This window comes from Cryptomeria japonica, chromosome 3 (assembly GCF_030272615.1).
Source record: "Cryptomeria japonica chromosome 3, Sugi_1.0, whole genome shotgun sequence".
Classification (NCBI taxonomy): Eukaryota; Viridiplantae; Streptophyta; class Pinopsida; order Cupressales; family Cupressaceae; genus Cryptomeria; species Cryptomeria japonica.
The window spans coordinates 407,514,245-407,528,611 of NC_081407.1; the positions used below are offsets into that span (position 1 = coordinate 407,514,245).

The following is a 14,367-nucleotide window of genomic DNA, read 5'->3' on the forward strand; positions in this document are numbered from 1 at the left end:
GAGTTTTACTATCCGGAGTTGCAGATATCTTCTTGATGGAAGAAAATTGGAGATACAAACATAGAGTACCTGGATAGAAGGAGAATGAAGCAGAGATTGTACGAAACAAAGGATCATCTACCATCTCGTTTGGCGGTCAGTATCATGAACAGTGGAATTTACCACGCAGCTAGTTTTCCACCATCTCTATTCAGTGCAACGAACTCATGTTTGAGTGTGCAAAGCATTATGATCCACAAACTTGAATGATCAAGACACCTAAGGGGTTGGTGCTTGCATACTTAGCTGAAGAGTCAATTGGGGAGACGTTTGGAATCCCTAGATATCAAGACATGCAAGAGAGAACCAAGGAGGACACTCAAGCTAAATTTGAAAAGAGATCGGAGTCATGTTTGACAATTATTGATAACGAGTGGGTTCTTGAGACAAGGCGTCACCACTCTAAGTTACCCAAGAGACTCCTATGTTCAGACTTCAAGAAGGAGTACAACAATTTGATATTTCTACTCAACCGAGTCACGAGAGCACCTAAGGGGGCGCTATTTGAGACATGGATGTTTTACTTTATTGAAGAGATAGTGGATGGAACAATGATGATCAACTAGGTGAAGATTATAAGCGACAACCTAGACATCTAGTTGAAAAGTTTGGAAAGGACAAGGACTTTCTACATGACCTCCTAACTAGTCTACATGTTAGCAAGGCAAATAGTTTACAAAGGATTAATATGTAAAGGCAAAGTTGGAAACAGGCCAGGACAATACAAGGTGTATGACTGCTATCCACAACTCCACCTGCATGAGATAGATCAATATAGAAGGGTGAACGATGCTTTCACTATGTACATCACGAGGTTGCTGTAAGGCGGAATACATAAACGATTGTCTAAGGAGGCAATGTCATTCATTGAGAAGTATGGATCATGGTATATTCAATTTCCTACCGTCACATACATAAAGATTTAGGGATTCACTTTTGAACCATACAAGCTTCCTAGGTATTTGACATACAAGATGGTGTTACTTGAGGTAGTGAGGCAACTTTGAGAGTTTTATTGCACCCAGAAGGCAAAACACAGACAAGGAATTACTTTTCCTATCATGCTTGGGAAGGTGATGGAGGTATGCTCCACCGCAGCAACAACAGAGACAATTAATGAAGAATTGGAGTTCTTTCATCTTGGGATCTATAGAGCCAAGGATCAATTTGATCCCATTTAAGAGAATCTTAACGACTAAGGGAGGGAAGTTTACACACAGGATTGGCATCGAGGATTATTGGGCTAATCTTATGGATGAGCTTGGAGTTAGAAGGAAGATGTGGTCTCGGATGTCAGGGGACTTCATGAGGAAGTGTAACTTCTTCTCTATTCCAGATTAGGTGAAAGATGATGGGGATCATATCCATTCGCAATATGCAAAGGATAAGGACAAGCCTATTCCATTGCCTAGTTGGTCACAATCATTGGCAAACCTACTTCCATTCATGATAAGTTTGAGTCCTCAAGAACAATTACATAAGTCCCTTTGTGCATACAGAAAAATCACATTCGCCATTGAGTTACCCACACGTCAAGAACTTATATTAGAAACCTTGGAGTCGTCTTGGTTGATCATTTATTTAGCATCCGAGTTGATCTTGTTCAAGAGAGGGTAAAATACTTTGGTATTTTGTTGTCTTCGAAGTGCCTAAAAACACATCAACAGGCAGTAATAATTTTTCTAGTTGGACTGATTTTCTATTTCATTGTATTAAGTCCTTTTCCGTTGAACTTTATAGATTTTGGTCTCTACTTTCTTGTGAAATTCTCTGGCATATCTGGAAAGCAAGAAATGAGGATATTTTCCAAGGCAGAAGAACACTTACTGGCTATACTTTTGAGCTCATGATCTTCAACAGTCTGATGCAGGTTTCAGTTATCATGGAGATTCCTAAGAGCAGATTCTGGATTCTACTGAAAGAAGGATTGTCGCTGGTCTATAAGCATGAGATTGGCAGTGCTAGTTTTTTCCCTTATGGCAGAAATGAGATTGATAAGGAAGAGTTGCAGAAGCTAAAAGACTACACAAAGTAAAAGAATATTCTTGAGCCTGAAAAAGAAGAGAACTTCAATGATGAGTTTAGTAGGAAGTCTAAGAAACAGATTGAATATGTAACTATTGTTAAAGACTCGAGTGATGAGGATATGGCTGATCTTCCAATTGGATCCTTTGAAAGTGATTACTATGAGAACAACGCTAATCAAAGATGCTGCTGGGAATAAGCTTGATTTAAGAGGCAGTTTCTTTTTTGATAGTCTTCCATTCAGTGACTATAGTTATTAAGTTGTTTTCGGTTGTGGCTGGTGCATAGGTCCCTTATTTTGTAAATCTTTTTGTACTCTTGGTACTTGAATTATAATATTAAACAAAAAACGAACAAATATATATATATAGTCAAATGAAATAATTTAATAATTCATCCCTAAACAAGATTTTATTGCATTGGTCTCTCCCTATGGTGGTTAGGTGAGATCAAGTCTATATGAAGCGGCTTAAAGTGATCTCTTAGATGTATTGGTACTTCTAACAGAAAGCTTAATGATTGGCATTGGCTACATTGACAAAAGAGGAGACTTAAACCTGTTGCAACAAAATACTTTATAAGAGACTTTGAGAGTTTGTTTGCCACTAAACAAGTGCATAAAGCAAGTGTGAGAGCAGTACTTGCAAGCTTTAGAGAGACTGATGTGAGTTGCCAATGTGACAGGGATCATAGCTTCCTTCTTATACCACATCACTTTAAAATGTGCATGGGCAACTAAACTCATTGGCAATTGCTAAAAATAAGAAAGTTAAAGGTGATTGGTTTGTCTAGAGTTGAACCATCATCTCAGTTCCTAAGAGGATGAATGCCGGTTTAATGATTGAAGGGACAACTTCTAGATGAATGTGCTACACAGTTGGGAAGTGGGACATTTGGTCAACAGTTAAAACGTTAAGGTAGTTTGGGAAGCCTAAGGTGCTCTAAGGTTCTGAAACATGAGGAAGCTGTTATTGGTCTTACCCTTAACGAAAATACCCTTTTTAATCATAACTTTTATTATATCATCATTTTAAAACTCACCTTTATCTCTGGTTTTTGGTGGCTTCTTTTTCTCTCCTTTCCCTTGGGGGATCCTCCCTTTGTAGTTGAACTTGATGACTATGGTCTACCCTCTCTTGTTGTAGTTCCATTGTTCGTGTTTTTGCTATAGAATTAACCTCTCTTCCAGCTTCTAGAGTTTTTTTCTATTTATTATTGTTATATTGAACTGGCTGTACTTCTGAATCTTATTGACCTACTTTGGTCACTTGTTGACATTAATAATAATTTTTTCTTGATCCTACCTGACTGGAATCAAAAGTTTCTAATTTTTCCAGGTTAGCATGCTGCACTGGACAACCTAGCCTTGCCAGCCTACATGTCTTCATATTAAATGCATATTGATTTGTGTACCAGTGACCCTTGTTGACCATGATCACCCAAATTGGAAATTTCTTTCATCTTTAGCATGGACCCCAAGTTCCAACACCAAAATGTAGAAAAAATGAAGACAGGAGAGATTGACGTGTCAACCCTAGAAATGATCAATAATTTTACCTTTGCTGTTTTTGTTGCAATATTGACTTCTAAGGATTGACTATTTAATTTTTTGATCAAGCTTTCAAAAAGAGACTTGTGCTAGCTCTCTATTTTGTTGCATTGACCAAAGGTTAATGGGCATTTGATTGAGTTTTCAACATTGACTGATGACATGATAAACAATTTTTTGTTGATTTATAAGGTTTGTTGATTGCTGATTTATTAATGGTTGTGATTCTTTTGAAATGCTAAAAAGTGGATTGTTGTGATTTCAATGTTGGCTATTATTGAGGGTAACTATTGCAGTTTCCAAGTTTTGGGCCAGCAGTGTTGGTGTTGGAAATAAGCCACACCCGGACCGACGATGGACTGGTTCAAGAGGGGCCAGTAGCTCAATGGTAGAGCACTCCAGCAGCGTATGGAAGGTCCTAGGTTTGAGTCCTAGCTGGTCCATGTCTCAACATGGTATCAGAGCCAGGTCCAGGCTAGGAGCCCCAAGCACACGAGAGGTGTGGCTTAAGGGGGGGTGTTGGTGTTGGAAATAAGCCACACCCGGACCGACGATGGACTGGTCCAAGAGGGGCGAGTAGCTCAGTGGTAGAGCACTCCAGCAGCGTATGGAAGGTCCTAGGTTCGAGTCCTAGCTGGTCCATGTCTCAACAAGCAGTCCTGCAATGGTTGAGGGAAATCATGAAAAACTGACTGCCTCATGGGGGATGTTGGCCATTACAACAAAATACTTAGCCAGGGGTCCTGCAATGGATGGTGACAATGATGACTAATACCTTTACCCAAAATTCTCATGAAGGATATGACAGAACTTCATCCAACATTTCTGCAGGGTATGTTGGCAGAGCCTTAACTGGTAATCCTGTGGGGATACTGGTAAACTCTTAACCATTGGACTGTGAAGGGATGGTGACCAATTGGTAGCAATTGCACAAGTGATCGTTGTGGAATTGGATCAATATTGAATCTACTGGGGGTGAAATAATAAAGTTTATATTGTGAAGTCATTAATTGACATTTAATGCATTGTGGAATAAGGCTGGGTTATGGAAATGGAGTGGGTTGACATCCCAAAGTTTGTGATGCTTATGGTACTGAACATAGGAACACTCATTCCTAGGATGTGGTTTGGTGCTTTCTCCACTTATTCTATATATTGTGTTTTGATTGTTGACTTACATGAGCAAAATGTTAAAGCCCATGCCCGTGCTATCTTTCTTATTATCTGCAGGTATTTGGTGGGATGATCTGTAACAATGGTATCGAAAAAAGTAAAAATTATTTGTGTCCACTCACACCAGGCCTAATAAGGATAAATTTATCTGGAATTACTCTTACACAAATTTTCCAGGTGCTATTAAAACAAATAACATGCAAAGATGCTATGAAGATAGCGTTCAAATGTAATCCCATAATCAGTCTGAATATAGGGGAAAGATTAAGAAAATTAGAGAAATAATAAATGTGGAAGTGGATGGGATAAAGATAAAAAAGAATATAAAACTACAGAAGGACATACAAATGAGGAGAGATTTTATGGTACAACTCTTGGGAAAAATGATCTTAGCACAAAGGGAGTCCCTCAAGGATTTCCACTTGATTGCAGATCTTTGTTTCAGTAAGATTGTTCTGCATGACATCTGCACATCTTCATAGGCATTCTTCAGATGAGTAGATGAGTGCGACACATCAGTGTTGTTTGCATAGCATTAACATCATTGCTCCATCTCACAATGACGCCCGCCATTTGAATTTTACAAATTATTTTTTGCAGTAGTGACTGTTGGTCCATGTTTATTTTCTTGCATTTTGTTCATTACTTTATTGCATATTTGCGCCTAGGATAGGATAAGCTTTCTTAGATGGGTATCTACTTAGGTAGGTTGCATTTACACACATGACTTGTACTTTCCTTGTTTGGTTGAGTTGTATTACACACGAGTACATCTCTTTTATCTCACATTGGCTGTACTATCACATCTGGTGGTGGTGTATCCTCTATATATCCACCTCATATACTCTTGTAAGTTATCTCTTGTAATCTCATGTGTACATTTGCTTCCTTTGATAGAACATAATTATTTTCTCATTTTTGGTTTTTTCGTGCCTTCCATTAAAGCTCCTTGCTATCTCCATAGTCAAGTTTGACATGGTATTAAAACTTATGGGATTATTTCTTGTTAGTGTTTTGAGGTGTTTAGATTGCAGATGATGTATTTTTGTGACCAGTGGAGTATACTTTTCTCTTTCATGAATGGTGACTTGGGGAATCAATTTTTTTAAATAGAAATGCTAGGTTTTAGGGGAGTTCCTCTTTGTTACTCTATATTGCAAGTGCCATTTGGAGTTTGATGGAGCAAGTCTGATCACACCATTGAGTTCAAAGCATTTGAGAAAGTCAGTTTTGCCATTTTTTTAATTCAAATCAGATGTAGGAGGTTGGATCCAAGGTTTTGAATAAAGGTAGTTTTGTTGAGAGTTTGCAGATCACTCATAAATTAGAGCATTTTTTGGATAAAATCAACTTTGCCAATATATCTAGAAGGTTTGCAAACCTATAGATTGACTCTCAAATCATCAAAATTCAAGCCCTTTGCCCTAGGTCATCAGTGAAAAAAATTCCTCTTTGTTGTCCAGATGACCATTCTGTCAATAAAATATTCTCTATGGAATCTTCTTTTTCTGTGCATGCATTGGTGCAAGCATAGTATGGATGTAAATTAGTTTTATTTGTAATTAAAAAGAAACTGCAAACAATGTACATGCTATACCCTATGCAAACCATAGGTATGGGTCAGTTCTAGGTGTTCCACTTTTAACACCCTATAACTATTTTGCATGGAAACTTGAAATGAACAAATTGCCAAGAGGTTGTATAAGATAGTTCATGGGGGTCATGATGAACCAAAAGATGAGCATGCAAAGACTAAGAAATGGAATAGCTGTGAAGAAGCCATTGGTTATTTGTTCTTGTATGTCTTTCCTAAGTTGTTTCACATTGAGCACCTTGCTATCTCTATGGCTTTGTTGACTACATTGCCAAACTTGTTTTTGAAAGCAAATGAAATCTGAGGATGTTTGTTGGAACATGAACTATTAAGTCTCAATCCATGCAATTTTGATGACATAAATGACTTCATCACCAAGTGCAAGTCATTAACAACAGAATTGAAGGATTGAAAAATTAGATAGATAGTTGATATTAAGTGTTCTTTCTAAGTTAGGATTTGACTACATACTATTGTGTTCATGTGTACCTCCTATGCTACAAATAATGCTGTTGGAGGTGAGTTCAAGGTGCGTAGTGTTGAGGATTCTTGTTGTTCACTCACTAGGGAGCAAGTTAAGCTTATTGAAATGCGCACATTGAAGTCTTCAAATCTCATCCTTATTTATAGAAGAACATATAAATTCCTTTTTAAAAGGGAAATAATCTAATAAGGAGAAGTCCAAATGTGCATATTATAAGAAATTAGGGCATGTACAACACCAATGTTATTCAAAACATATTGATGAGTTGAAGTGTCTTCTAATGAATAACTAAATTAAATCGCCTTAAATTATGTCAGAAGGTTCACCATCTTTTTATACATAGAGAAACAAAAGGGCAATGCACTTGTCACAAATGCAGATTCTGAGTTAGGAAGATGGAACTTTGATTCTGAAGCTTCACATCATATGGCTTCATCATAGAGTATGTTCTCCTCATTTGAGACTTGTTCTACACACATATCTTGATTCATAACAACATATATTTGCATGTTTGTGGGAGAGAATCTATTGACATTGGTGAGGGATCCTTTAGTGATGTCCTTTGTGTTCGTTGTCAACTAATCTCCTTTTTATAAATCAGATCACCCATACTGGGATAGAGATGAGTGTTGCGTTCACACTAGCTTTTGTGATCATTCAAGATTTTAATAGCAAAGATATTGTTGCAATTGGGGATGTAGATGATCAGTCTAGATTGTACACCTCACATTTTGTACCTATTGTTGTTTTTGCTGATTTTTACACTTCAACACCTAGTGTGCACTTTTTTCTTTCAAGCTTACCAAGAGATGTGTCTCCAGCCCCCTGGGATGCGTCTTGGGGATTGAGATACATTTCCAGTACTAGGGATGTCCCCAGAAATGTTCCAGACTCACAGGGTGCATTCTGCCACCATCTCCGAAGTCTCCCGACCAGCATTTAACATCTCCTGTCAGAAAATGTAGGGCAATACATGGTAGAAGGCTAAAAAAATTGAAGGCAGATAAATAATATAAGCCGCAGGCTCCAAGAATGCCTATGAGAAGGTAGGCTTATCATTCCCATTTCTTATAAACATTTGTTTACGCTTGGTTTGTTGGAATCATTTCACACTTTTCTGCACCATAGAAAGGAAACGACACTCAATTGGCGTTCAACCTCGGGACTTTCAATTTTTAACCCGGCTGTTTGACCGTTACCCATTTCTGTCATGATCTCAAATAACATTGTTTTAGCTTTACTTATTTGTTGAGAATTGAAGGTTTCCAGGTTTATTTTAATTTTAGTTTTTAGTCTAAGTTTAATAAAGAAGGCACTCTGAATGTATGTTTATTTTGGGTTTTTAAATTTTTATCTGTTCTTGTTTTTAAAGTTCTATGTCATGATATTTTCTGGAAATTATTAAATTATGTTGAAAGAAAATGGTGTCTCAAGTACCCCCATCTCCCGGTAACCTTGGTTTTTTAGGACATTCAATATGGTCACTTGAACCTTGGTATTTTTTTTCATCAATTGAGGTTTTAGAGACATGCATTGTCATTCCATCTCCTTCATCTCCTAATTCAAAGTTTAGTGTTACTTTGGATGGGGCTTCTCATGATTCTTTCTAGCAAGATCATATTCATTATCTTTCAAGTACAACTTCATGGGATGAGTACTTGATATACATATCCAGTTTGTTTCGTGAGTATTCTTGCAGATTTGGAGGACACCATTATGGACATCCATATCCTCTTTGATGATAAGTTCTATCACAACTATTGTCTCATGTCTTTGAATCTTGTCCTTCATCCATTTCCACAAGTTCAGGATTGTCATATTCTTTAGTTAGACTTGGGACTCTTGATTTGTTTGTGGCACCTTTTGACAATGACGTGGCGACATCGGTGCACTTTCGAAAGGCATCATATATTTTGATCTTTCTTTCCTCACATTTCTTTTTTAGAATGGGAAGATATATCCTACCCACTCATTTATGTTTGTTTCTTTCGAAGGAGAGAAATGTTGTTTTTGTGATCATAGATCATCTTTAGTATTCACTGTTGAGCATCTACCATTGGCGTAGTAGACTTTATTGCGGAGGCTGCATGGTCTCTCTCCTTTCTTTGCCTCTCGTTGGTGGGGTTGGGGGAGTTTTGTGCTACAGATTTTACTCTCATCTTTTGAGGGGCATCATTTTGTACCTGGGTTCCTAAAATGGCTATACATTTGTTGGAGCCCATCTCTATGAAATATATCTATGAAATATGCTTATGTGGGGCCGGGGGCGCTGATGCAAACTTATTTTCTTGCATTTAGTTAATTACTCTATTGCATGTTTGCACCTAGGTTAGGATAAGCTTGCTTAGGTAGGTTTTGTTTACATGTTACTTGTACATGCCTTGTTCGATGGAGTTGTACTACACCCATGTAAGTAGATCTCCTTTATCTCACATTGGTTATACAATTACATCTCTTCGTGGCGTATCCTCTATATATCCACCTCATGTACTATAATTTCATTTGTAGAGCATCCTTTGACAGAATATAATTATTCTCTCATTTTGGGTCTCTTCTTTGTGCTTTCATTGAAGCTCCTTGATCTTGGGTGGCTATCTCCATAGTGTAATCTTATATTGTTAACACTACCAAGAAAAGCTATTTTAAATTTACAATCAGTAGATGACTATTCTTTATAATGGAGTTAAAGCTACTACTTAGTTGTGGTTTATTTTGTTTTTATGATTTTATTTATCAAAAGCATACATAATTGTTTCCAAAATATTGTTGAAATCACTAATTAACCATTTCCTATCAGCACTATGAAGTTTTTGAATTTCTTCTTTCTTTTGTTTGTTTTTTTATTCTGTTTTTATGACTAGTTTTTGCTCCATATTTGTGGCTATGGTGGTGTTGTGCATATGGGTCCAAGTTTGTTGTGTTCGACTGTTCATGATAGATCTTGGAAGATGTCATTTTGTGTGTTATATAGGAGATCTGAGTTGTTTTGTTATGTGATATACAGGTCCTTTCCTCTAAAGAAAATGAGATTTCATCAGTTAGACAACTTCATGGAGATCTTTGGGAGGCAAGCTCTAGCCCATTCATCAGAAAGTGGAAGTCAAATCTAGTTGTGATTTTTTGTGAATTAGTTTTAAATTCTTTGATTGCAGGTATTGGACTTCATAAATGATGCGGTTGTTACTCTTGATGCCTTTGTGGAAGCTTATGCTCCTGCTGCACCAATATTCATCTCTTCAGGAGTTTCCAAGTATCATAACTTACATTTTTTATTGCTTTTTTTTTTCTCTGCTTATCATTATTGTAATATGATGTTACAGTGGCTATGATTAGATCTAACAATCTATATGATATATAGTGATTTTTTGAAATATATTTACATGGACTCAGGGAAGGTAATCAAGAATTGCTTCCTATGCTTGCATATATGCATGACACACTGCTACCAGTTGTAGAGAAAGGCCTGAATTTGACAACAGAGAATACCATTAAAGATTCTTCTGACAACTTAGAGCTGGGTCTGCAACCGTGTTTGAAGATATTGTGTGCAAGGATAGTAAGATTTGCTTGGCAGCTACTATATTCTTGTTATCTCACTCAAACTTTTAGTGACAACAACTCTTATCATTCAAGTTCAATGATATTTCCTGCACAAGTTGAGGATCCAGGAATAAGGGGTGAAATTACTGTACAAATAATTGGTGAAATGGTTGCAAGATCTAATAGTGTTGATGGGCTTACTGCCAGTGGAACATTTCTATGGAATCTTGACAGAAGACATAAACTTATGAACAAGATTGATGAGCTTTGTCAGAATGGTGAGTTGTCTCAATTCTCTGTTGTTATTGTTCCATTGATTTCAATAACATTTACATTTCTTTTCTATCGCACTTTTATTTGACAAGAGTCACAAGACATGCAACCTGTAAACTGATGAACATGCAAACAAATGTAGCTTCATTGTGTGTTTACTGTCAAAATTTTCTATCCATTCAAAATTCATAGTCCAAGCTCCTTACTGTACTTTGAAAATTGATAATTTTTTGTTGTTTATGTTACATGCTATTCATAAATTTTCTGTGTATTAGAAGTTATGGCTCCCTTAGTTTCAGGTTAGCAGTCGTGCAGTCCCATGCAGTTTTCAATAGGTTCTTGTTTTTGGTCATTGTGTGATTGGACTTTAGCAATAATTTTTCTTTTTGATAACATGAAACTTTGTCAAAATATACAACTTGTAATTCAGCTATGTAATACTGCAGGAAAAAGAAGCTCATTTGGTTTTGAATTCTTGTCCACAGAATTTAAGTCAATAAAACTAAAACGTCTATATTCTTGTCCCAGGATGGATGCACTTGAATGAAGCACAATATGGTTACATATCCCAGTTAGCAGGTCACTCTGAGCCCCAAAAGTTGAGAAAGTATAAAATAGATGAAAGAGCCCCTGACATTTCTAGCTTGTCATTGAAGGATAAGGTTAACCTTATGGAAGAGACTGTCATTCTTGAATCAAAAATCAGTGAAATTAAGGATATTTTTCCTGCTTATGGAAATGGGTTCCTTGCTGCTTGTTTGGATGTTTATAATGATAACCCTGAAGAAGTCATTCAACACATTTTAGAGGGGACACTTCATCCAGATTTATTATCTTTGGATACCACTCTTCAGGTGAAACCTACTACTAAACAATCCTCAAACAGAAGTGCCAAAGGAAAAGAAAAGTTGGATGAATCTGCATACTTGTCTCAAGTAAAATCCAACTTGGATGGTTCAAACTCAAAGAATATAATTGTTGCTGCTTCTTCTTCAGTTGAAACAATGAAGTCTTCATTATCACCTGATGCAAAATTTAGAGCAACTGGACGGTACGTTCGCCGCTCAAATGATGATGTAAATTCTGCCAGTGTTCTTGATCAGAAGGACCTAAAAGATTCCTTTCGCTCTGCTATACTTGCAACACAATATGAGGATGAATATGATGACTCTTTTGATGAGTTAGGTACGGGAGTTGCAGATTCAGGAATTGAAGAAATAGAGAGCTTGGGTTATAGGCTTTCTTTACAGCGAGCTCAAAGATGGAGAACGGATTCTACCATAGATGAGGCTGGGTCATCAAGAAAGCTTAAGGATTCTTTGGATGACAGCACAAAGAGAGAGAACTCAGTTAATACTTCTAACAATAAGCTTATTTCTGAGGTATCTAATTCTGACATACAAGATTCTGCACCTTCTGTTCCAAAAATGGGTCATGGTTCTTATAGTAAAGGAAAATATAAAGCACAGCAGAAACCACAATTCTATGTGAAAGACGGAAAGAATTATAGCTACAAAGTGGCAGGAGCAGTTGCTGTATCTAGTGCAGAAGAGGCAGAAACCCTAAGAAAAGTACAGGAGGAAACAATTCATGGCTTGGGACCTGGAGGGAATGTACCTTTGAAACAAATAGAATCTTCAGCTGGCACTGAAAATGATCATAATATAACTGGCAACAAAGCAACTCTGGGAGGTGGCCAAAGGGGAAGGGGTGGTTATGGAAGGGGTGGGGTTCAAGGTGACAAGGCTGCATGTGTTAGAAAGAACAATGACAATCATCACAGAAAAGATCGAGCGATGAAAAAACACTTCTCTGGTCTAGGCGGGTATTAGCATCTGATAATTTGTGGCATTTAATAGTGTGATTAACTCTGGGTGATGCGAAGTATAATCTTGCATTAAAAATTACAATCCAGCAGTGAGGGATAGGCTATACAGTTCATACACTTCCCATTGAGAGCAGGTTAAGTCCAGGGTTATTTCTTACATTCGTTTTGACTTATTGATTTTCAACTCTAGTCCATATAGAGCAGCACAATTATCAAGAGTTAAAGAGCAAAGCAGATCAGCTTTACGATCCTTGCCTGCCTAATTGCTTCCATGTGATCTGTAGAACATTACAATCAGTTGTGTACAAAATAATCTTGCAGTTTGAAGGGCAGTGGGCAGAATTTTTGCAAGTGCAGAAGTTAACATGTAAATAAAACGGCTGGAAAATATTTTCCGTTAATGAAACTTTCAGGAAAATATGCTGGTTCGGTGCTTTTACTAACCTATCTGCTGGGTTAGTAATAATATCAATAAGTAATCCATAGGTCAAATAAGCTTAGATGCTGAAGTCTTCCAATTTTGAAGTCATTGTCTGTATTTTTGATGGAGAAGATAAAAGCTTAATAGAAAAGTTGAGTTTAAATGTTTTGCTTGTATGCAGCTTATGTTTTGTTGTATCTGCAATAAAGGAGATATGATATTGTTGGAGTATAAATTATAGAAATTTTGAATGCTGTTACTTCTGTGTATAATTCTATGCACATTTTATTAAGCTTTGAATTTGATTATGTTCGCTTGTTATAGGGAATTGATTTTCCAAGCAAATATTTTTTGCTGAACGAGTTTGACAGGAAATCAAAATAACTGGCAAAGTTTCAAGCTCCGTAACAAGAATTAGCCACATATGAAGTACAAGTCATAGTTGCATAGCAACAAATCTAGTCTTAGCGCTGATAATTAATTAAGACTAATTAAAATGTTGAGCAAGTCAATAATAATATTTCAGTAGCTACAACATAGATCTCATTTCAAACACATTTAGTCCCAAATTATGCACTTGAATTCTTCAGGCATTGAATAGTACATGTTATGTTCTTCCTTTACATATTCCTTGTTCAAATTAGATTCAATGTAACTGTGTTTTGAATCTTCCTGAACATCGCTCTACTTTGTTATTTGTTTGCACTTGGTATGGCATTGTTAGTTAGTTTAGGCAATTGTTGAACTTGAAATTATAGCCTTGGCAGCTTTGGCTCCCACATGTCTCACTCGTAGAGTGCAGTATGATTCTAGGCATTTCTCCAATATTATTTTTAAAGTACCTAATAACCTTCTTAAGGGTTGTGTTAGGCATTAACAATAGACGCATTAACAATAGACAAGTAGCTTTATTCTATCATTCTGGCTTTCATGCAGCGGAGAAATCTTGTGGGGCAAAGAAAGTGGGTTACCTTAATGGCACCCTTCATCATTACTTTACGGATTTGTGGCCAAATTCACAAATGCATTGTGATATGTTTTTGATTGATCTAAGCAGAATACTAGGGTGTTGAACCTTTACAACCAAAAGCCCCAAAGGCAAAGAAACACAGGCCAAAAACAAACCACTAACAGCATTACACAGGCCATTAACAGTACTACGTAGGCCATTCACAGACCACTTACAGATTACAAACAATCCACATCAAGAGTGGGTAGGACTTTTGCACACAACTCGGGGAAGAGGAGGAAGAAAGACCTTTCCTCCATCAATTAACAACAAACCAAGCAATAATATTATTTAGAACACCATTACAAGGGCAAGCGTGAGGGGAACTCCCTATAGGGAGCCTATTAGCACACGGAGCAGAAGGTGGAAAAGGAGGAACATTCTCCACCTAAGCCTGGAGCTAAACAGGAGCAATAGGCAGATTAGGAAGCA

At 37.0% G+C, this 14,367-nt stretch overlaps 1 protein-coding gene across 1 annotated transcript in view; it reads left to right on the forward strand.

Annotated features, from left to right (window-relative positions):
- LOC131035078 (uncharacterized) overlaps window positions 1-13,102 on the forward strand; it is a 98,831-nt gene extending 85,729 nt beyond the window's left edge. Inside the window, exons 6-9 of the mRNA XM_057966705.2 lie at window positions 9,869-9,931; window positions 10,017-10,114; window positions 10,255-10,682; window positions 11,206-13,102. Coding sequence (XP_057822688.2) covers window positions 9,869-9,931; window positions 10,017-10,114; window positions 10,255-10,682; window positions 11,206-12,509 — 1,893 coding nt within the window. The 3' untranslated portion in view covers window positions 12,510-13,102. The remainder of the gene's footprint in view (window positions 1-9,868; window positions 9,932-10,016; window positions 10,115-10,254; window positions 10,683-11,205) is intronic.
- Window positions 13,103-14,367: the final 1,265 nt, after the last annotated feature.